Source organism: Dipodomys merriami, unplaced genomic scaffold (assembly GCF_024711535.1).
Source record: "Dipodomys merriami isolate MVZ:Mamm:240054 unplaced genomic scaffold, mDipMer1.0.p SCAF_25, whole genome shotgun sequence".
Taxonomy (NCBI): domain Eukaryota; kingdom Metazoa; phylum Chordata; class Mammalia; order Rodentia; family Heteromyidae; genus Dipodomys; species Dipodomys merriami.
This window is the reverse complement of record NW_027203937.1, coordinates 17318756-17342396: the sequence shown is the minus strand read 5'-3', so window position 1 is coordinate 17342396 and position 23641 is coordinate 17318756. Positions and strand designations below refer to the sequence as shown.

Genomic DNA, 23641 nt, shown 5'->3' with positions numbered 1-23641 from the left:
CTTATACACTGGTTTGCCTTTATCCTTATATACTGGGAAACTAAGGAGAGTTTTGAAAGGGAAGTGATGAGATCAGATTTCTCCTGAGCAGAAGCCTTGCAGGCTACAGAAAGGGGATGGACTGGCATACAAGATGGGAACATAAGCGGAACATGGTGGTGAGTGTAAGCAACAGTGATGGTTCCATTTTCCCACCAGGAAAAGAGCAGTGAGCCAGCCTTACTCCTCCAGCCTGCCCAGCAGGGAGTGAAGTATTAAGTTTTTAAAGAAGAGGTGGCCGAGTAAGAACCACACCACGCATGTGGTATTCAGGTAAGGGGTAGGTTTATTAATCATTCTGGCTGGCACCAGGCCATGTTGGCACTCCATGGGTCTGGGAAAGGCCTGGAAAAGAGGGTGTCTGGCCCTGAGCTAGGCCTTATCTAGGGTAGGGGCAGGGAAAGGTGTGGCCACATTGAATCCAGATGTGACCTCAGCAGATGCAGATGAGACCTCTTCCAGGTGTGCCAGTTGCCTAGGTAATGCACGTACTGGGCGGAGACTTTGCTGCGAGGAGGGTGGAGTCTGCTCACCACCCAGGAGCAGACCTTACATGAAGGACAGCAGGTCCCTGACTTCTTTAAACAGTAACCGTGTCTACTGTATCATCCTGTATGCTTTCTCAACCCATTCCCACCCTGGGTAGGATCTGGTTCAAGAAGGAGAGCAAATACTCAATCTTAGTAAATTCTGCAAGCTCAGAAGTCTAGAGTTAGGATTCCCTACCTTGAGAGCCTGGGAGCCTGAGTACCAGGGCACAGCCTAGCTGAGCTGTACCCTAGCTCCCTCAGGCAGGAAGGAGCCTTTCTCCTCCACCCAGGAAAAGACCAGCCCAGGTCCTCAGTATTCTGGAGCAGATGGCACATGATTCCTTCCTGTTTTATCACAGGCTAGAATGGAAGAGAAGTACCCCTTGGGGACAGTGCTGGGCACAAGGGCCAGTAGGAGGGCAGACACTGATCTCATTGGAACTCCACCCTGCAGCAGCTGAGTGACCTTAGGATTCGTGAATCCAGTTGCCTTGACCCTCCCAATATCCGTGCCTGAATGGATGTGCTACCCCAGGGCCAAATGCCTCTGTTCTATTGCCAAGAAATGTGAATAAAAAGAACTTTAATGACCCCAAATCCTTGGTCTAAGATGCAAGGCATTGTGAGCATCTGGCAGGTGAAGAGAGTCATCTTCAGACTCCTCCAAGCCCCCAGCCATCGGAGCCTGGCCTTGCATCCTCAGGAGAGGAAGGCCAGACAGTAGCATTGAGCTTGAGCATGGGACAGGGACATGGAGTCTTCCCAGCAGATACACTAAGGGCCCCAACATCATCCTGTCTCCTCAGAGCCTCAGCTTCCCATCTGTGACCTGCAGGCTGGAATTGTTCATTTGTGACTTCCCTGTCCATTCTGTCTTTCTAATAGAAAGGGTTTGCAGAAGAGTGAGCTGAGGGAGGAGACTGCTATGAATCTGGCATTCAAGGCACTTAACTTAGTCCTACAATCAGCTGGTCCCAAAATCTCCCTGCCCATATCCAGGGTTCCACTTCAGGCTGCATTTTCTCTGTCTTGGACTCTACACACAGCCTCCTAATTCCCAAATTTGATGTGCCCTGCCCTGCTTTAGAAACTGTCAAGGGCTTGCCTAACCTGACACCTACAATGTGAGGGCCAAAATCACAGCCCAGGAGTTAGAGGCCTGTTGGGAAATGGGTCTGATAACTCCCTTCAACCTCTCCCTCTGCCACGCCCTTCAGTACCTGAAGACAAAACTCTTGCAGTTGCCCCAGCCCTCACATCTCCTACAAGCCTCTGGACAGAACACCTTCTCCTTTCTTGTCCACCTCCATCAAAACATCATTTCTTCCAGAGAGCCTTTCTTGATATCCCAGGCAGGAATAGGGGCCTCTTCTGTTTTCCTGGGGACTACTGGGCCTCCATCTTCACCTATCTTTCTCACCAGCTGGGAGATCCTCAAAGGAAAGAACCCAGATTCCTGAGAAATCCTTGCATACTCAGGAAGAGACTCCCTGCAAATGCACATGAAATGAGTACATGTAGAACAGAGAAAAGGAAATGAATGAGTAAAGGTTGCAAAGGAGGACATTTCTCATGAGTCGAGGCAGCCATCGATACAACTAAGAGTAATGTTAAGTTGTCAGCTGAGTGATTTCTTACTGTGCACTAGAAATGGGCTAATCTGGGTCCATTATTTCATTTGAGCCTCAGATAATGCTGCCGTTGTTCATAGGATTTCATAATTAAGGATTCGTGCAGAGAGAGGTAAAGCCACTGCTCATAAATTATAGAGCCAAGCAAAACCAGGGATGGGAGACAGAGAGCTTTAGCAAAGCAATGGTGATGAGTGATGAGTGTGATTGATCAGTAATAGGTGACTGATCTATGATTAGTGATCATAGATCATAGATAATGGGTGATCAGTGATGGGTGACTATGAATACCAGGAACGAGTGTTCAATCCAGTTGCATAGGCTGGTGCTCTGAGGAGACAGCTTCCTTATATTTTGTATAAGGAAGCTGTATATTTTGTTTGCCAACGTCCTACCCTCTCCTGCCATCATTATGGCCTCCTACTCTATGATACAAATAATTGCTATTTTCTTGAACCAATGTCATATGCTTTGCAAAAGTGCCATCCAAGCCAGCCCCTCCTACCCTCTTCAGAATTCCCCAGACCCTCAAAACAGATTTTCCAGTGGTACTACGGCCCATCCTAAGCCTTGCTCACATTCCAGCCCCTTCTTGGAAGCCACCAAGACGGTTTCCCTGTCCAGCCCGGCACCAGCCTTAAGTGATACTTGGGATGTCCAGACTGCAGTCATTGCCAGTAGCCTTTTCTCCCTCAGGCCTGGATGTCAAGTCACTGGAAATTTCCTTACAATAAAGCTCAGATGATGGCTGGCTCCTTGGTCCCCTCTTGCCAGCCTCATCTAGGGGATAGATGTCTATAAATCTTCCCTCAGCTGGTTCCAAAGGCTCTCTGCTCTGCCCTGGCTTGAGTTCAAGGGCGTGAGAAGTGGGTGCAAAGAGGAAGTGAAGGACTCTCCCAGAGATGGGGGGTGATGGAGGAAGAGACACAGCTGGAGAGGCATGAGGGGTCAGGAAAGAGGTTTTGCTGAGATGGGTGAGTGAGCTAAGGGGAAGGAACCCGCTGCCTGGAGCTGAGGAGGAGAGATGAATGGGGGTAAGAACAGAAGAGTTGGTTAGGCAAGAGGAAGTTGAAGGTGGCCCTGAAATAGCTCTGCTCTGAAAAAGCTGAATGAGGTCTCGTGGGGTGAAGGGTGTAGGGTTGACAGAAATATGGCCAAGGCATAGAAGACAGAGAAGAGAGGCTGACCCAGGGCCAGGCAAAAAGTTGGGAGCAGCCAGGCACTGGTGGCTTATGTCTGTAAACCCAGCTACTCAGGAAGCTGAGACCTGAGAATTGAGGTTCAAAGCTAGCCCAGGCATGAAAGTCCAAGAGGCTCTTACCTTCAAGAAAGCGAAAAGTAGAGATGTGGCAGAGCCCCAGCCCTGAGGAAAAATCTAAAAAGCTAAAGGACAGAACCCAGGCCTTGACTTCAAGTCCCAGTAACTGGCCCTAAAATAAGGTTGGGAGCAGCCAGTGGGCCAGCAGCCAGAGCAGTTAGACCATAGAACCATCTGTCACTTCCTCCAATCACACTCTGACCACAGTGAGAATGGATCAGGGTGATGGTGCTATGTATGGGCCACTTGGGTAGAGGTGCAGGCTGGCATGGTAGAGAGGCCAGGAAGCTGCTGGACCAAGGGAACTGAATAAGAGGGCTTGGTACAGACAGAGTAATTTTGTGCAAGCTGGAAGGCCTAAACCTCCCACCACTGGTGGTTGCTGGGAGATGCGGATAGGACTGGGGAGGAGAGGGACTCAGGGAGGACCTGAGATATTGCCAGTGGAGAGGCAGAGATGAGCAGCTCAGCCCCACCAAGCTGCCTGTTTGTCCCTTCAGCTGGGACCCTTCACAGCCCAATTCTTTATTTTTTTAACTGCTGCATCATTTTATTTATTTATCTATCTGTATCTGGCTAGATATCTATGTTGAGTAGTTTGGGGGATTGAACCAAAGACCCTGAGCAAGCTGAAGAAGTAGCCCCTTCCATTTGAGCTATGCCCCTAGCTCTGCCATATAATTATCATATGATTATGAAATTTTATTTTCCTTTTGCTGGACATTTATTGCATCCATTTGCTATCAAATAATGTTGTAATAAATATATTGTTTTTGATCACCTTTTTCATTGTAGTCATACATCACTTAATGATCACAGCCTAATTCTTTAAACACCCAAAGAGCCCCAGGGGGTGACTTTAGTGGTTCCATGTATCTACTCCCAATGCCCAATAAACACACTCTGAGTACAAATTTCACCTTGCACTACAGCCTCTAGCCAAGTCTATATTCACGATTAGGTTCCCACCTCTGGGTCTTCCTTCTTTTGAACAAGCCATGGGATCCATTCACTATTTATTTATTTGTTTGTTTGTTTGTTTCTCCTGCTGTGGCTTGAAGTCAGGGCCTGGGCATTGTCCCTAAGGTTCTTTGACTCAAGGCTAGCACTCTACCACTAGAGCCACAGCATCATTCCTAGCTTTTTCTGTTTATGTGATACTGAGGAATCAAACCTCAGGGTTTAATGCATACTAAGCAAGCACACTAAGCCACATTCCCAGCCCACTCATGTATTTATTATCTACCATGTATCAGTCTCTGTCCTAGTTATTAGACATGCCACAGTAGGGGAAAATGAAGAAACTAGTGGAGGTTATGTTCTGGTGGAGGAAGAGAGACAAAACAAACTAACAATTAGGATATTTGTGAAAAAAATTATCTTAGATGGGTGCTGGTGGCTCAAGCCTATAATCCTAGCTACTCAAATCTGAGAATTATGTTTCAAAGCTAGCCCAAGCAGGAAAGTCTGTGAGACTTTTATTTCCACTAAAGTACCAAAAAAGCTGAAAGTAGAGTTATGACTTAAGTGGTAGAGTGCTAGCCTTGAACAAAAAGAAGGTCAGGGGCAAAGACCAGGCCCGGAGCTCAAGCCCCAGAATAAAAAAGATCTGTAAGGTCTGGGGTGTGGCTCAAGTGGGCAGCATTTGCCTAGCGAGGATGAGGTCCTGAGTGTTCAAACCCCAGTGTACTTTCTCTCTCTCTCTCTCTCTCTCTCTCTCTCTCTCTCTCTCTCTCTCTCTCTCTCTCTCTCTCTCTCTCTCTCTCTCTCTCTCTCTCTCTCTCTCTCATACACAGACACAGACACACAAGTGTGAAGGAGGGGAAACGGCAGAGAAAAAGAGCTGGGTGTGCATGTGGCTGGGATGGAGTCTCAGTTTCAGCTCAAGTGGCAGAGGAAATCTTCACAAGTAGTATCATCCACCACTAGAGTCACCTGCACCTGCCAGCCTCAGAACCTGCACCCTGAAACCAAAATTGACCCTGCCTTTTGTCTCCTATTCTCCTCTCAGACCACCCCACAGATACCTACAAAACCCTTTCCTCCCACAATGGGTTGGCCACAAATGAGGCCACCATCCAGCATGGTTCACTTGGAGACTTTGAGGTTTGGTAGAAGGTGGTCCAGCCCAGTAGAAAGAAGACCATAAGGTAATTACTGACCCTGGAAAGTTAGTAAGCTTTGGGGGCCCCAATTTCCTTCTCTCAAAATGGTAAAGAGCTGGGCATCAGTGGCTCACAGCTGTTATCCTAGCTACTCAGGGGGCTGAGATCTGACGATCTCTGTTCAAACCCAGCCTAAACAGGAAATTCCATATGACTCATTTCTAATTAACCAGAAAAATGTCAAAAATAGAGCTGTGGCTCAAGTGATAGAGTGCTAGACTTGATCAGGAAAAGTGTTAGCACCTAGGCCCCAAGTTGAAGCCCCAGTAATGGCGTGTGCGTACACGTGCACACGTGCACGCGCATGCGTGCGCGCACGCGCGCGCACACACACACACACACAAGAATACTTCCCTCCTTGCAGGTTCCAGTCAGAAAATAAGCCAGGACTAGCTAGTCAGACTTGGGAATAGTCACAACCCTGACTACTGAGCTAGTATGTATAGGCTCCACTACCTGGTTTCCCATAAACATGGCATTGTTCCATGGGAATGAGGGAAGTTAAGGAAGACAGATGAGACAATGTCCACAGGGTGTCCTGGGACAGCTGGTCTCTGGCAGGTCCCCTTGGAAAAGGGAGTTGGTGACTATTTGCAGATCTTCAGCCCAGCAGGTAGGCGCCCAGAATGCTTTCTCAAGGTGAGAAACAGCAGCCTGGGAGGGAAATGGGTGCCCTGTTATGGGGAGGATACAAATAGGGGTCTGCCAAGCCATCAGGTGGCTTCAAGAATCTCTCAGGGGAGTGGATGAGCTCCAAGTCAGGTGATCTAAGGCCTCTCATCCTTGGTGTACCTTTTATTAGAGGTGAGGAGGTCCTCTAAGACTCTTTCCAGTTGTAGACAGAGAGTTGTAAACCTCACCAGCTACTTGCAACCTTGTATCTGCTTATGAAATAGACCATAAACACTCAGGCAGTGCTGGTGTTCCTCCCTATCTGAGGTCAGAGTTGGGGATGCAGGCAGGCTTAGGGGTGCTTATTCCCACAGCCATGCCCTTTAATCCCCTGAGGATGGAGTCTGGACAAAGATTTTTGCTTTTTTTTTTCAAGTGGTGTTAGGGTTTCAACTTGAGGCCTGACATTTGCTCTACTGGTACCCTACCACTTGAGCCATGCCTCTGGTTCTGCTTTGTGCTGGTCACTTTGGAGATGAGTTTTATGGACTTTTCTGTCAAGGCTAGCTTCAAAACACAATCCTCTGGCTCTCAGCCTCCTGAGTAGCTATGATTATAGGTATAAGCCATCATTCCTTGGGTTAAGACAAAAAAATTTAAAAAGAAATAATAATAATTGAATAGGCAGCACCAAGGACAGAGCCCTATGGCTCATCTTTATGGACTGGATCCAATCATTCAACATTTCCCAGTGCTTTTGGAAGCTGGAGTCTGTGCAAACAAACCATGTCCCCAGATCCAAAAAAAGTTAGAGAAAGGTGAAAGTTTGCCTGACATGGACTCTTGGCTTGGGCTGGCTTCTCTTTCCTGATTTCTGCACTCTGTTTTTTGTTTGGTTTTGGGCTTATCTCAGGTCTTTCTATTCCTGAGATGCAGAGGGTCATGGTGGGTTGCTGATCTTGCTGGCCTCAGTTTTCCTATACGGAAGAGTGTCACCTCTCTTCCCAGCACATTATTACTCAGATCTGCATCTTCCTCTGAGATCACCACTGACTCATTGTCACCTTGGGCAGCAAGTCACCAGCTTTCCCTAAGTCTCTGTATCAGTCAGCTGACACAAACATCTATTATGGCCTGTGGTTTCAGAAGTTTCAGTCCAGGGTCACTTAGCCCCATGGCTGAGGGCCTTTGGAGAGGCAGAACATTTTGGATAGGGCAGAGGAAAGCTGCTCACCTCCTGGCAGAGACAATAAGGCTAAAGACAAGGATACAGGAGAAGTGGGTCAGGGGACGAGAAAGGCCCTTCAAAGACAATTCCCATGAACCTACTTCCAGCTAGGCTCTGCCTCCTATCAGCTCATTCAGCTATGAACTCATGAGTGGATAAACGCACTGATAAAGTTACCTGCCAGCTAGGGAGCAGGTCTCCCATACATGAGATTTTTTTTTTTTAAAGAATACTTCATATCCAAACCAGAGCAGCCTGATTTCTCATTTGTGATGTGGAGACAACACAGTCTATCACACAGGGATCCTAAAGCAAAAGCTCTGAGCTCAGGGTCTGGCATCCACTGACTAGCCAAGGAAGTAAGTAGTGAGTAGCACAGGAAAATGAGACTTAGAGAGGCAAAGCCACCTCCCTAACTCACACAGGAAGGATTGAGGCTTCCTGGCTTCTGTTGTCCTTTGTAAGCGCTGCTGAGACCACTAAGTGCTCTCTCTGGGAGCATCATGGGAAGTGAACTGGGGTCTTCATGGCTGTTCCCTGGGAAACCAATCTTAATCTAGCAGTCCCTGTGTCACCAGCTGCTCTCTATTGACAGTCTTCAGCTATGTGTCCAGTACCAGCCTCTCACACAGCGACAGTGGGCTTCTAGCCCAAAGCTGTGAGAAAGGAGGAGGAAGAGGGTGCAGATCTAGAGGCAAGATGCCTGGTTTTGCCTGACGCAATCCTAGATCAAACAGGCCAAGACAAAAAGGGAAATGATCAGCTTCTCCCACTAAAAAGTTCAGCAGGAGGTAAAGCTTTAGGCATGGCTGCAAGCAGACATTCTCAGGGGTTTGTGTGTTCTTATCTCTCCACTCTGCCTCTGCTTGGCTTTAGTTGTGGATCTCCTCTCCAGTGCCAAGGACAGTGGCTGGCACACAGGAGCTCTAGCAGTCCTTTCTGCCATCTTCATGAACCCCAGGGAGACCCCTCTTCTTCCCAACTATCCAGCAAAATCCTCAGCATGGAACCCCAGCTTCCCAGCGGAGGTGGCTCTCAAAGCCAGAAGAGTTTACTTCTCTCTCACACAGGCCCACCTCGCAGATCTCAAGACTCCAAAGGAAGGAGCTTCCCCCCACCCCACCCCCAGGAAACATGTGAGGGGTTGTCATCATGAGAGGGGTCTGGGAACTGGGTGGAAGAATGAGGAGAGGCAGAACAATGCTGCAGGGAAGGCCACCAGCTGGACCTGGGCCATCCTTTCCCGCCACTGTCTGGAGCCTGGTTATCAGGGAGGATGGGCGGGCCCTGAAGGCACCAGCAGGCTGAAGCCAACTGTGCTTCTTGAGGCTAAACAGCAGGCTCCTTCTTGAAGGGATATCCAAGTGGCCTCAGCCAAGGGACATGGGAGAGTGTTGGGTGGAGGAGCTGTAGCCCCAGTAAAGGCCAGGAAGCTATAACCTTTAAGTCCTGCACCCGCCAGGGCCTCTGTGAGCATCAACTCCCTAGTCACATTCCTCAGAGAACTGTAAAAATGAGATTCGCTGGGAAGACTAGACCTCTAAGCCCAACTACTTGGGAGACAGAGTTGGAATTGCAGTTAGACACCCTCTAGGCAAAATATTAACAAAACTGTGTCTCAAGAAAAAGCCAGGAGCCAGCGGCCTGTGCCTGTACTCCTAAGCTATTCAGGAGGCTGAGATCTGAGGATCACAGTTCAAATCCAGCCAGAGCAGGAAAGTCTACAAGAATCTTATCTACAATAAATTACTCAGAAAATGCTGAAAGATGCTGTGGCTCAAGTGGTAGAGCACTAGCCTTGAGTACAAAAAGGCTCAGGACAGCACCAGGCCCTGAGTTCAAGCCCCAGGACCAGGAAAGAAAGAAAGAAAGAAAGAAAGAAAGAAAGAAAGAAAGAAAGAAAGAAAGAAAGAAAGAAAGAAAGAAAGAAAGAAAGAAAGAAAGAAAGAAAGAAAGAAAGAAAGAAAGAAAGAAAGAAAGAAAGAAAGAAAGAAAGGAAGGAAGGAAGAAAGGAAGGAAGGAAGAAAGGAAGGAAGGAAAAGAAGGAAGGAAGGAAGGAAGGAGGAAGGAAGGAAAGAAAGAAAGAAGGAAGGAAGGAAAGAAGGAGAGGGAGAGAGAAAGAAAGAGAGAGAGAAAGAAGGAAGCAGGAAAAGAAAGAAGGAAAGAAAAGGAAAGGAAAGGAAAAAAAAGAAAAGGAAAGGAAAAAAAAGAAAATTGAGCATGGTCCAAATGGATTAGGAGCTGTGGCTCAAGTGGTAGAGAATCTGCCTATACCAAGTGTGAGACCCTGAGTTCAAATCCCAGTACTATTAGAGAAAGAGTGAATGAAGTCATTTTGTGCAATGTTTGGCACATTGTGCTCAATGAAGCCACATGTCTGAGTTGAGGGGGCCTGTGTACCCTACTGCTCAATTTGAAGGGACCAAGAGAAAGAAGGGAAACAGCCCTGACTCACCCCTCCCACACCCCACTGAGGCCCCCCAAGCTGCAGCTTCCCCTTCCTGGCACTCAGAATGGATGGCAGTTTCAGTTCCAGCTTCACTCCTGGTAAGCAGAAGATGAGAAGGGGAAGTGGAAAACAAGAAGTGAAAAAAGATGCTAGTACCCCTCATGTCCTCCCTGTGGCCAGCCTGATACCACACAGGTGAGGTCCAAAGGCCTACAGGTGGGGCCTTGGATGATGGTATCAGGAACCTGACTTCAGACTGGCCTGAGGTGGACACCAGGCATACCCCTGCCCCAGGCCCAGCTGCTACCCAGCATCAGAGCTGGATGATGCCTGGAGCCTGACAGGGATAGGTAACTGGCCCCAGGTCACACAGCAAGTTGGCGGCAAAATCTAACCGGTCTGTCTCTTCACAGGAAGGTGGGTCTTGACCCCTGCCATCCTGTACTCTTGATAGCTGCTACGCTTGGAGGCCAGGGGCCCACAAGGGGCTTTCCAGGCTTCATTTCCCAGCAGGCAGGCAAGTCAAAGTTAGGAAGCATCTGCCCAGGTCCAGTGTGTCTGCTTGCTTTCTGTCTCCCCACTGGCAGGTAGTGACTCAGTCTTCCAGCTCTGGCCTCTGGCTAACAGGCTCCTGATTCCTCAGAATGCTTTGGCCCTGGGGGAATATAAAGGGATCCTGAGACCATAGGATCTAAGTAACACAAAGAGCTTTGACCTTGCCAGTTAGTTCTTCCTTTGCCTACCTTCAGCTGCTTCTACTACAGAATTAACTTCATGGTTATTCTTGTCTACAAATATAAAACTAACAGAGGCTGTCCTTCTGAAAACAAAAGGCTGCTGATGGTGTAGATATGGCAGTAGATGACTGATGTCAGGGGGTCATTCCCAGGGTCTCTACTCAAGGGTTCACACTGGTTCTGTGCCTGCTGGCAATGCTCCCTGGCAATGTAACCCAGGCTTCTATGATCCACAAAGGATAAAGTGAGTATCTGAGGGCTAGGCCATGCTTATCTGAGAAGATAAGTAAAGAAAGGCTGAGGGACATCCTGAGATTGCCCAGAGATGGCCCCTCCAGGAGGTCCTGTCAAGGCCTTCTCTGAAGGCTGGCTCTTCTGGGCTTGTCCACTGGTGCCACCTCCTGGCCAAGTCACTGAGGAGAAGACACCCAGTGGCAGGAATTAAGACTCCAAATGTCTGAAACAAGCCCTGGCTAGGGGCTCTCAGAGTTGCTGGGATAGACAATGATCATCCTTGTAGGGCATAGCCACAGGAGATCATCTTGGGGGACCCAGTAAGGGACTGGTAACTGGGTGAAAAGCCAGGCCACCTTGACCTCCCAGGTCCCACAAGTTTAGGTCAGACAAGGAGATTTGGCCTCCAGAGGACAGTGAGGAGTCACTCACCTCCTGGTTGATCTAAAAGCTCCAAAGCCTGGTTTAGTAATGAGGAGGTTCTAGGGAGGCCCTCACCCCGGCAAAAAGATTCTCACTCAGGAGAAATACTTGGGGTCACATCCTTATTGCTCCTCATCCCCCACCATCACTCCCTGTGAACCCTGGGCCTGTGTGTGGAAGAGGCAGTGACTGCTAATGGGGGGAATGAGGGAGGAACTCATGGCATACAGAAGGTGCTCAATAGATAAGGACAGAAGAAAAGAAGGGGCCGGGCGCTGGTGGCTCATGCTTGTAATCCTAGCTACTTAAGAGGCTGAGATCTGAGGATTGTGGTTCAAAGCCAGCCCAGGCTGGAAAGTTAAAGAGACTTTTTTTCTTTGCCAGTCCTGGGGCTTGAACACAGGGCCTGGGCACTGTCCCTCAGATTCTTTTTGCTCAAGGCTAGTACTCTACCACTTGAGCCTTGAGCCATGGCTCTACTTTTAGCCTTTCTGGTAGTTTATTGGAGACAAAAGTCTCACAGTTTCCTACCGGGGCTGGTTTTGAATCATGATCCTCAGATCTCAGCCTCCTGAGGAGCTAGGATTATCGGCCTGAGCACCCAGCTTCCAAGAAATTCATATCTCCAATTAATCACCCAAAAAGCTATAAGTAGCTTAAATGGTAGAGTGTTAGCTTTGATCACAGAAGCTCAGGGACAGTGCTCAGGCCCTGAGTTCAAGACCTAGAACTGGCACAAAAAAAAAAAAGGAGGAAAGGAGAGAAGGGGCAGGGAGCTGCCTAAGCACCAGCCTTGTAGAAAAGTAGGAAGAAGACCATGTGGGTAAAGGAGCTGTTAAATCAAAGTGGGGGAGGAAGGCTGATAGACGAAGGAATGAATGAGCAAATAAATGGGTTCCCAGTGACCCTGCTATTAAAGGAGCAATGAGAACTCTAATTTCCCAGCCCATTCGGTAGAAACAAACTTCTGGGTCTGTGAATCTGGTGACCAGAAGCCTGTGATCCTCCCTTCTCCCCCCTTCCTCATCTCCCTCTTTCCATGGCTGGGGCAGGGGTTCTGGGAAGGATGCCTATTCTCCTCCTCCTGGCTCTTCCAGGTCTAATTTCCGCCAGGCTAGGCCAAGGTGCTAGGGGGGTGGTAGTGAGGGAGACTATTTCAGTCAGAGACAGCCCTGCCAGGAAGCAGAGGAAGCTGTCCACCGTAAGGGGTGTGGCCTCCTGACTGAGTCCAGAGTGTGTCTGGCTTCTCTTGGCTCTAATGCATTTGGGATAACTGTGCTGCTGTTGGGACAGGAGGTCGCATGTGAGTCTTGGTGCATGTGGGGCTGCAGACCAGTGTGGGATGGGGTGTGGTGGGGGTAGCTGTTGTCAAGCTACTGTGATTCTGGCAGGCAGGCTGGAGATGGTGATGATCTAGGGGATGCCCACAGAATTGGGGGCCTGGAGGAAGGATTCCACCTAGCTAGGGCTCAGAGGAAGAAGCAGCATGAAGGGATTGGGAACCTGATGAATACTTAAGGTGTCTGAACACAAAGGAGTTGGATGGCACTTTGTGTGGTAGGAATAGACAGGGCACCAGATCTCCACTGCCAGTGGTTGTATGGCCATCTCTGTGTCTCGGGAAGAGAAGGGCAGGAAAGAGTAGAAAGCAGAATGGAACTGGGGTCATTCAGATGAGGCTGGATGGCTGAGCAGAGCCTTGAGCATCAGGACAGAAGCTGAGATGTTTCCCCAAGGGCAGAAGGACATGGGAAGGTTGTCCTGAGACCCAATGTGGGCAGCATAGTTACAGCCCAAGGAAGGGCTGGGGTTTGAGCTGGTGCAGAACTTAGGGCCTACCCGTTGGTGACAAAGCCAATGCAAGCTGCTACCTAGAAGTAGAGCAGGCCCTGCAGGAGGGGGAGAGCAATCAATCTTCAGTCCTCAGAAAGTTCAGTGAATGGGGATCTGGTGGTGCATCCTGGCCTGCCTCTCCTGGCTTGGCCCTTGGGACACAGGACAGCTCCCTTGATACCCTCTTTAGCCCCTACCTCACCAGGGAGCCGTCTCTAGCCACCTCTAGGGCCGTATCTAAGAAGTGTCAGGGCTTCCCAAAGCAAGGTTTATGGACACAGCATCCTTCCACCCATGCTGATCTCCTCTCAGATCCTGCCTGTCTCTCCCTGTCTGCAACTAGGAATCATTATATCCTGTTCCACCCATGGAGATCTCCCTCAGGCCAGGGGCCTTCATTCTTCCTGGAAAAGCTCCTTTCACCCAGTGGCTCGCAATAGTCTCTCCCTCAGACTAGCACATCTGTAGCTGCATGTGCAACTGTGTATACACCCACACCTGCATCTACCTACTGTACTAGCAAACAGTAAGATGTGTGAATGAACACGATGTATGAATGAAAGAACGAGTGAATGCAGAAATGAATGAAGGAACTCTTGCAGACTATACTGATTGATCTTGCTTCCTGGCCCGCTGGGGGGCCCTCCTGCAGCTTCCAGCTTCCTTATGTGCCCACCCCATCTCCATCACACAGCTCTGACAAGGCTCAGAGGAATCCTCCATAACCAAAGGTGATATTGGGCATGGGGTACTACCAGAGAATCCAAACACTATCATTTTCTCCAGAATTGAGGTAAAATAATTACATTAAAATTTAAAGCCAGGCACTGGTGGCTCATGCTTGTAATCCTAGCTATTCAGGAGGCTGAGTCTGAGGATGGAGGTTAGAAACCAGCTGGGCAGAAAAGTGCAGAGAAAAATGAGACTCTTATCTCTAATTAACCAGCAAAAATCTGTAAGAGGAGCTATGGCTCAGGTGGTAGAGTGCCAGTCTTGAGCTAAAAAGCCAAACAAAAACAAGATGCCCTGAGTTCAAGCTCCAATGCTGGCACAAAATAAATAAATAAGATAAAATTTTAAGTTCGGAAGAAATGTTTGGCTCTGATGTACTATTTTAAATTTTTTAAGATAGGTGGAGGAAGTGGCGCTGTAGCTCAGGTGGTAGAGCATTTGCCTTGAGCTGAAGAGCACAGGGACAGCACCCAGGCCCAGAGTTCAAGCCCCACGACTAACAAAAAAAAAAAGCATATAAGATAGGTGGGCACTGGTGGCTCATGCCTATAATGCTAGCTACTCAGGAGGCTGAGAGCTGAGAGTCATGGTTTGAAGCCAGGCCAGGCAGAAGAGTTTGTATGACTCTGATCTCCAGTTAATCATCAAAAATATCCAGAACTGAAGCTGTGGCTCAAGTGGTAGAGTACTAGCCCTGAGCAAAAAAAAAAAAAAAAGGCTTAGGGATGGCCCTGAGTTCAAGCCCCAAGACAGGCACACAAAAAATACAAATAAATTCTATAACCTTATTTAGTATTCACATTTAAGAACAGCTGATAAGGGCTAGGGGCATGGTTCAAGTGGTAAAGTACTTGTCTAACAAATATGAAGTCCTGGGATTCAAGTCTCAGTATAGGAAAAGAAAGAAAGAAAGAAAGAGAGAGAGAGAGAGAGGGAGAGGGAGGGAGAGAGGGAGGGAGGGAGGAAGGAAGGAAGGAAGGGAGGGAGGAAGGAAGGAAGAGAGGGAGGGAGGGAGGAAAGAAGGAAGGAAGGAAGGAAGGAAGGAAAGGAGGGAGGGAGGGAGGGAGGGAGGGAGGGAGAAAAGAAAGAAGGAAAGGAAGGAAGGAGAGAGAGAAAGAAAAAGATAGAAAGAAGAAAGAACGGTAGAAAGAACGGTAGAAAGAACGGTAGAAAGAACGGTAGAAAGAAAGAAAGAAAGAAAGAAAGAAAGAAAGAAAGAAAAAGAAAGAAAGAAAGAAAGAAAGAAAAAGAAAGAAAGAAAGAAAGAAAGAAAGAAAGAAAGAAAGAAAGAAAGAAAGAAAGCGAGTATAATGGTACACACCTATTACTCAGACTCTGAAATGTGAAGAGGAAGATTTTGAGTTTGAGACCAATCAGGGCTACAAGATCCTGTCTCAAAACCAACCAACAAGCAAAAGGAATACCTAACAGTTAGCACTGTGCCAGGTGCTAGCCCTCACAACAACCTTATGAGGCAGGTGCCATGTTACCCCATTTTACAGATGAGGAAACTGAGGTGTCTGGTTAAGTTATATGCCCAAGGCTACACAGGTCACACATGGGACAGAGCTGGGATTTGAATGGACCAGAGTCCATGTGCTCAGCCTCAACTCTTTTCTACCCTCTGGGTGTGTTTGCAGGACTTAATACTTTGTTCTAGGCCTGTTTCTCCCATATGTAAAATAGGGAGAAGAGAGGACTGAACTCCCTATCTTAAAGGGGTTGCTTTATAAGTTGTTTGGTTTGAACTGTAAATTCCCTATAGTCATCAGTAATGTGGAAACACCATTAACCAAGAGTATTTAGTGGAATCAGACACCCTCCCCCCAACATGAAACCCTCCCTAAGAGACATTTGTACTGCTAGACCCCCAAACCCAGCTTGAACCAATGAAAGGTGGTATCAAGTAACAGGATACAATCACATATCAGGCCCATGTTCATTGTACTATTGATGACACAGGTTCAGAAAAGATGAGTAACTGGAGCACTCAACATAGCAGGGAATCCAATATTCCAACCCAGGCATGCTTAGCTCTGAAGCCACATTATAACCTCTACATCTCATGCCTGTGGACTGAGCATCTCCTCTGAACTAGCTTGAGGGGTTCTGGTTCTGGCTCTGCTTCTAATTCACTAATTGAGTTGACCTTCCTGCCCCTCAAGGTGTCTGGATTTCTAATTCTGTCCGGCTTCACCCATTTGCCTTTGAGGAAGCTATTTTCTCTATGGCCACAAGAGGGGGTACTGTAACATCCATGCTTTGCTTGAATCACCTTGGTATCTTCAGGTCAATTGGAAAGAGGTTTTAGGGAACTCTCATCTTCTCTTTCCCCTATTTTACAGATATCTAGACGGTGACCAAAAAGCAACCATGGCTTTGGAAGGCGAAATTCAGTCTGAGGAAGTTGAAGCTGCCGTCAGTGAGATCTCGGTATGTGACTGCTATATTCCTTTGGGTGAACGAACAGTTTACCCAGATCTTAGGCCTGGCTCTAAGACACAGAGAAAGCAGAAAATCTAGCTTCTCAGGAGGTCTTTGGTCTATGCAACACAGGCCGAATCCCCCATGATTACAGGCTGCAGGGTGCTCTGGGGAAGCCCTGGGTAGTACAATTTAGTGCTGTTTGCCACATAACATTCCTGAGAGGTGAACACACTGAGTGCTCAGATGGGGGAAACTGAGCCTCAGAAAGGGTAAATCACTAACTCCAAGATCATATAACAGCAGAATTGCAATTCAAACCCAAGTCCATCAACCTCCACTAACAGAGGAGCCATTTAACCCGGATTTTGAAGGATGAATAGAAGTTCTCTAAGAAGGTAATTAATCTTTATTTTATTTTATATTTATTTATTTACTGTCAGTTGTGAGATGAACTTGGGGCTTGGGTGCTATTCCTGAGCTCTTTTACTCAAGGCTAGTGCTCTACCACTTTGAGCCCCAGCGCCCTGGATTTCTGGTGGTTAATTGGAGAAAACAGTCTCGTGGACTTTCCTGCCTGGGCTGGCTTTGAACTGTGATCCTCACATCTCAGCCTTCTGAGGAGCTAGGATTACATGCATGAGCCACCGGTGCCTGGCCTTAATTTTTGTTTTTATTGTTATTAGAAAGGTGATGTACAGAGCGGTTACAATTAACATAGGTCAAGCATGAGTATATTTCTTTCTTTCTTTCTTTCTTTCTTTCTTTCTTTCTTTCTTTTTTTTTTTTTTTTTTTTTTTTTTTTGCCAGTCCTGAGGCTTGAACTCTGGGACTGGGCTCTATTCCTGAGCTCCTTTTTGCTCAAGGCTAGCACTCTACCACTTGAGCCACATCCCCATTTCAAGCTTTTCCTAGATTAACTGGAGATAAGAGTCCCACAGACTTTTCAGTCTGCGCTGGCCTCAAACCATGATCCCCACATCTCAGCCTCCTGAGTAGCTAGGATTACAGGCATGAGCCACCAGTGCCCTGCATGTGAGTACATTAGGAAAGTAGATTATTGTATTCTATGTTTCTTTACAGTGAGGGCTATGTGGGCCACCATGGGGTAGTGGGTACAGGAAATGACAAAGTTGGTACTCAAATGGTCCCGCTAGAGAGATTAAGGCCAAGAGAGAGAGAGAAGGCCAACTGAATGTTTAGTGACCATGTCATTCACAGGGTGTGTATTGTCTTCCCAGACTCTCTGAGTACAGAAGTCCCAGTTGGGTAGCCATGGAGTGGAACAATGACACAATCCAGGCCCTGAACTTGCCACCCACTACTTGCGTCTACCAAGAAGACTTCAAATGGCTGCTGCTGCCACCCATGTACTCAGTGGTGCTGGCAGCCGGCCTGCCACTGAACATCTGTGTCATCGCCCAGATCTTTGCATCCCGCAGGGCACTGACCCGCACAGCTGTGTACACCCTGAACTTGGCCCTGGCTGACCTGTTGTATGCCTGCTCACTGCCCCTGCTCATCTACAACTATGCCCAGCGGGACCACTGGCCCTTTGGCGACCTCACCTGCCGCCTGGTGCGTTTCCTCTTCTATGCCAACCTGCACGGCAGCATCCTCTTCCTCACCTGCATCAGCTTCCAGCGCTACCTGGGCATCTGCCACCCGTTGGCTCCCTGGCACAAGCATGGGGGCCGCCGTGCTGCCTGGCTGGTGTGTGGAGCCGTGTGGCTGGTGGTGACAGCCCAGTGTCTGCCCACGGCTGTATTTGCAGCCACTGGCACCCAGCGGAATCGCACAGTCTGCTATGACCTGAGTCCACCTGCTCTGGCCACACGCTACCTGCCGTATGGCATGGCCCTCACTGTCATTGGATTCTTGCTGCCGTTTGCAGCCCTGCTGGCCTGTTACTGTCTCCTGGCTCGCCGCCTGTGCCGCCATGATGGCCCAGCAGGGCCTGTGGCTCGAGAAAGGCGTGGCAAGGCCGCGCGGATGGCTGTGGTCGTGGCAGCTGTCTTTGTCATTAGCTTCTTGCCTTTCCATATCACCAAGACAGCTTACCTGGCTGTGCGCTCTACACCCGGCGTCTCCTGCCCAGTGCTAGAGGCCTTTGCCACTGCCTACAAAGGCACACGGCCCTTCGCCAGTGCCAACAGTGTGCTGGACCCCATCCTCTTCTACTTCACCCAGCAGAAGTTCCGCCGGCGGCCTCATGAACTCCTACAGAAACTCACAGCCAAGTGGCAGCGGCAGCCACCTAGCTGAACCCACAGGCAGGACCCTAGGCAGGGGCAGCTGTGCATTTGCTATGATGGAGAGGGGACCAGAACTCCCCTCCCCAACATTCCCTCCCAGCTCCAACCAGACAGAGAATTGAAACTTAGCTGTCTTGGGCATGAAGTAAGGCCACCCCTAGACCTCTTCTTCTCCCTGGCCAAGATCTCACCAGCTATTTATTGAACCCTCTCCCTGGACCAGGGTCTGTGTGATAAAGACCATCAGGCCTGGGCCTGGCCCTCCAGAAGTTCCCAGTCAGCCATCAGGTTAAGAAAACTGTGGTAAGCTGCTCACAGAAATAGAGTGTGAGTGTACGGTAACAGAGAAATTGTACCTTATTGTATGGTATACTGTATTGCCTGCTTTGGAAGTCACCAAGGGAATGGATGAGAGAAGATGGGAAGTGAAGGCTTCCAGGAAGGAACATTTGAGCTGTGTTTAGAGGGTTGTATATGTGCTTTCTGGTAGACAGGAATGATATCCTTATTTAGTAAACCTTAATGAAGATCTGGTTGCTCAGGCCTGGGTGTTTCCAGAACCTTAGGAGAACCAGTCCCAGCCCTGTTCTATATAGGCTCCCAACTGCTGGAGCCATCAACCCTGACAGAGTGGGATCAGGGCTGTGACAGACAGAAGCCAAGAAAAGGCAGTGTACAGAGGGATCAGGAGAAGCAGACGTTAAAGGCTAAGTAGGCGATCCTCAGACAGAAGTGCTGCCTGGGTCAGTCTCCTGTGTGCTTCTGTCCTGGAGAAGATACCTTGTAGCCTTGTGTAAGTGAGGAAAATAGCTGTTCTTCAGTCACTCTGCAGACAAAAGCAAGGGTTGGCAAGTACACAGACATGGGAGAGGAAGGGGGAACTTTCTAGAAGAGAGGGTTCCTAGCAGGAGGAAGGCACTGAGTGTACAGAAACCCAAAGGGAAAAAGGAGCTGTGGCTTATACCTTTAACCTCAGCACACATGTCTGTCATCCCAGTGTTTGAGAAGTGGAGACAGAAGGATCTCAAATGCAAGACTAGTGTGGGATACACAACAATTTTGTATTGAAAAAGAAGATGGGGACTGATGGCTCGGGCCTATAATCCCAACTACTCAGGAGGCTGAGACCTGGAAGATCTCAGTCTGGGCAGAAAAGTCCTAGAGACTCTGTCTCTAAACAATAAAATATTGGACTGGAGCACTAACTGTGAGCAAGAAAGCCAGGTGAAATCTCAAGGCCCTAGTTCAAACTTCAGTACCAGTGTACGCACACATGCACCAATGTCTGCACAAGAACAGGCATACACACACACACACACACACACACACAAGAAGGAGGAGGAGAAAAGAAAAAGGGCAAGAGATAGGCATGGTTTTGAAGCAATTAACCCTGGAAGAGAGCTAGTGTGCAGAAAGGCACCTAGAAAAGAAGCTATAAAGACCAGAGCATCCGATGTTAGGAACCCAGACCCCTTCTCTCCTTCACCTGCCTCTTCCAAGGCCTCAGGCTTTTGCCTGTACCATTTCCTGCACTAGAGACACCCTGGCCCTCTCCTCCAGCCCTACTCTTCAGGGTCCAACTGCCCTGCTCCATCCTTAGGAAACTTTCTGGAACCCATGCAGGAATCACTTGAGCCCTCTGAACCCACTTGGTGCCTAGCCACACTTCCTCATCACCCTGTGTTCTTTTTCTTCACCTGCCACCTCGTGGCTCTAGGGAGAAAAGACAGCTGGATGTCAACCACAGCATTAGTCCTCCTGTTTAGCTGAGCACTGGCTTCAGAAGATGGAAAGTTCACTTCCAGAACTCTCTTGCATTTATTCAGGTCTGGTTATGGGGTAACAGCAAAGTGTCCCAGGGCACTTTAATACAGAGTGAGAGGAACATGTCTAGCACTAGGTGGTGTCTTTAGAGATATGGCCCTTTCTATCTCCCTATCATCTGGGCCTAGTAGTCCTGGCTCTTATGGCTTGTAGAGCAAGAAACTGTGAGCGGCTTGGGTCTCCAACCATGAGGGAGAAATAAATGTTTTGTTTTGTTTTTTAATCCATTGGTTTGGGGGGGAGCCTTTGTTACCCACAGCTGAAACTAACCATTTAATGAGGTTCTAGCCTGACCTGGTATGCCCAGGTGAAGAACTGGGCAGTGACTTGAGTTGGGGTGGGGTCAAGGTCTAGGTCTAGGGGAGTAGCAGCTCTGGAGACATCTTTAGATGTCTCTGAAGGCATCTTTAGAGAAGGGGACATGGTCTGGGGGTGTAGCTTGAGGCTGAGAAGGTGGATAGGAGGACAGAAAGGAGCCAAAGATGTGGAGACAGAAGCCTGGAGGGGGTCTGTATGGAGGAAGCGGAGGAAGTGGAGTTGGCCGGCAAAAAAAGGAAAAAGGAAGTTCTGAGGAAGGTCAGTCCCAAGGCAGAATCTTCCAGGACAAAGACCTTCAAGTCTTGTCACTTGAGGACAGGGAACCAGGGTAGTGGGGTCAAGGTTTAGTGAATGAAATAATGAGGGAGCTGTGAATGTGGCTCCGTGGTAGAGTGCTTGCCTAGCATGCATGAAGCCCTGGGTTCCATTCCTCAGTACCACATAAACAGAAAAAGCCAGAAGGGGCTCTGTGACTCAAGTGGTAGAGTGCTAGCCTTGAGCAAGAGTAGCTCAGGGACAGTGCCCAGGATCTGAGTTCAAGCCCCAGGACTGGCAAAAAAGAAAAGAATCAGCAAGCAGGGCCCATCTTGAAGAGATTCCCACTCCACATGGGAACAGCCAAGGGCACTGGGTATGTCCAAGCTGCAGCAATAAGCTCCTTCCTCTCTAGCTCACTGTGTAACAGGCATTCTGTTACTCCCTTGAGATGTTACTCCATTCTGCCATGGAAAAGAATCCAGAGGCTTGGGAGTACAGCATTAATTCAGCACCTACTGAATGCCAGATATCATGCTGGACAATGGGTTCCTGGGGAGAAGATCTTATGGGATGGTAGTTATGGCTGAAAAATGATGGGTGTCAGGGGAGGTGGTGAGAACCTGACCTAGTTTGAAGGGTAGACAAGGTTCCTTAGATAAAGTCCTTGGTTCTCAGAAAGGATGGGCTCCATGCAGAGGTCTGCACTTCTCTTATCTGAAATACAGGTTAAAGCTTTTAGTCCTCTCATAGGTACTGAGGATGGAAATGTTAGAGGCCTGGACCTCACTGGGCCACTTGACTGACTAGGTAGATACATTGCTGTTTTCATTCCCCCTTCCTAGTATAGGCCTGGTTTTAAAATCTCAGCAGTCAATGTTCCTCTGTGTATTGAGCCCAATACTCCTAGCCCCTCTCAGAAGAGTTTTCTTTTATAATCTCATCTGGGACTATAAGGCTGGGAGATGGGAGGCCTCCTGAGACCTCCTGGGACACATAGGATACCCTGACTGAACTTCCTTTTGAACCAAGGCCCAGCCTAGATCCTAGATCCTTCACCCTACCCATGTGGCTGAAGGCCTCAGCCAGGTCACCTCAGGTCCAGCCCACAAGGACTCTGGGACCCTGTGGCCTGAGTCACCACTCGTCTCCACCATTTCTGACATGGAATAAGGACCTCTGTCTCCAAAATGATCAGAAGGCAGGAGATAGCCAGGTACAGTGGAATAACCTGTGATTCCAGCAGATCACAAGTATGAAGCTATCCTGGGCTTAGACTATAGACATAGTCTAAGAAGGAGGAGGAGAAAGAAGATGACAATAAATAAATAAATAAATAAATAAATAAATAAATAAATAAATAAATAAATGATGGTGTGAAGGAGCTCGGAAAGGAGTATGTTTCATTTTGGGGAAGACAGACTCTTGAGTGAGATTTCCTCCCACTATACTATCAAAACATGCCCCAAAATCAAAGAAAAAACACCTTAAGGAAAGTAAGAGTCTGACTTCAGTATTATAAGTCAGAGAGATCAACTTGAAAGTTAGAAAGGAAACCTGACTCCACTCCTCACTTTTCAAATAAGGCATCCAAGGCCTAGAGAAGCAGAGATCTACCCATGGTCACATAGCAAGACAGGGCAGAAAGGCATAAGCTCCATCTGAGCTCGTTCTTGACTACTGACTTCCCAGTGAAAAGGAATTTACTAGATTTACTCCAAGTTTCCCTGAGGCAGAGTTAAACCATGATTGAATGAAGGCCTCACTAGAACATGTCTCAACTCAGCAAGGACCTTTGGCCTAAAGAGATTTCCCACCACAAGGTACTGCCCAGGGTGTAGGAGAGGACAGGAGAGGAGAGGAGAGACAGCTCTCCTATGTGGGCAGCAAGCAGGGCCTGGGGTATTGGTGGGATTTTCCCTTCCTCATTCCACAGTCAGATGATCCCTAAGTGTCTACTGTCCTGCTCTACCCTCACCCTGACTCTATCATCCATATGGAGCCTCCCAACCTAGTTCTGCTAGCCCTGCTAACCCTTTGGCTAGGACTGGGGTGGCAGTGGGGTTGGCTGGGTAAGGTTGACCTAGCACAGTGTGAGTGCTACTGTTTGAGAACCACAGAAGGTTCTGAAGGAGGCAGAGGGCTGAGTGGGTAGGGAGCAGTGCAGGCTGTCTTCTATTGCCAGGGAGGTTTCACTCTGGCAAGAAAAGAGGGTGGCTGCTGGGGTTTCAAGGAGAGAGAACCTCTTTTTTTTTTTTTGTCAGTTGTGGGGCTTGAACTCAGGGCCTGGGCACTATCCCTGATCTTCTTCATTCAAAGCTGGCACTCTACCACTTTGAGCCACAGCACCACTTCTGTTTTTTTCCTGGTGGTTCACTGGAGATAAGAGTCTCATGGACTTTCCTGCCTGGGCTGGCTTCAAACTTCGAACCTCAGATCTTAGGCTCCTGAGTAGCCAGAATTACAGGTGTGAGCCACCAGGGCCTGTTTTTTTCTTTCTTTCTTTGTTTTGTTGTTGTTTTAGCAGGATCTGAGGCTGGGAAAGGCTGTCTGGAGGAACATGGCATTTGAAGGCCCTGAAATCCGAGTCTGAATTACAGCAGTAGCTGCCAGTTGTTCCCTGGCTTTGGCAGT

General features: G+C 48.4%; 1 protein-coding gene across 5 annotated transcripts in view; it reads left to right on the top strand.

The window, feature by feature from the left end:
- The window catches only part of P2ry6 (pyrimidinergic receptor P2Y6), a 43692-nt gene extending 20098 nt beyond the window's left edge, over positions 1–23594 (top strand). The window contains exons 2-6 of one of the 5 annotated variants that reach the window (XR_011374951.1): positions 199–312; positions 16277–16364; positions 16659–16753; positions 17597–18913; positions 20328–23594. Coding sequence is in view for 4 of the 5 variants with exons in the window: in XM_070035056.1 (XP_069891157.1) it covers positions 16731–16753; positions 17597–18620 (1047 nt within the window). In the remaining variant the exon portion in view is untranslated. Of the gene's footprint in view, positions 1–198; positions 313–5529; positions 5669–16276; positions 16365–16658; positions 16754–17596 lie in introns of all 5 variants that reach the window. The other 4 variants (XM_070035056.1, XM_070035055.1, XM_070035057.1 and 1 more) reach the window with 4 other exon arrangements.
- The last annotated feature ends 47 nt before the right edge of the window (positions 23595–23641 follow it).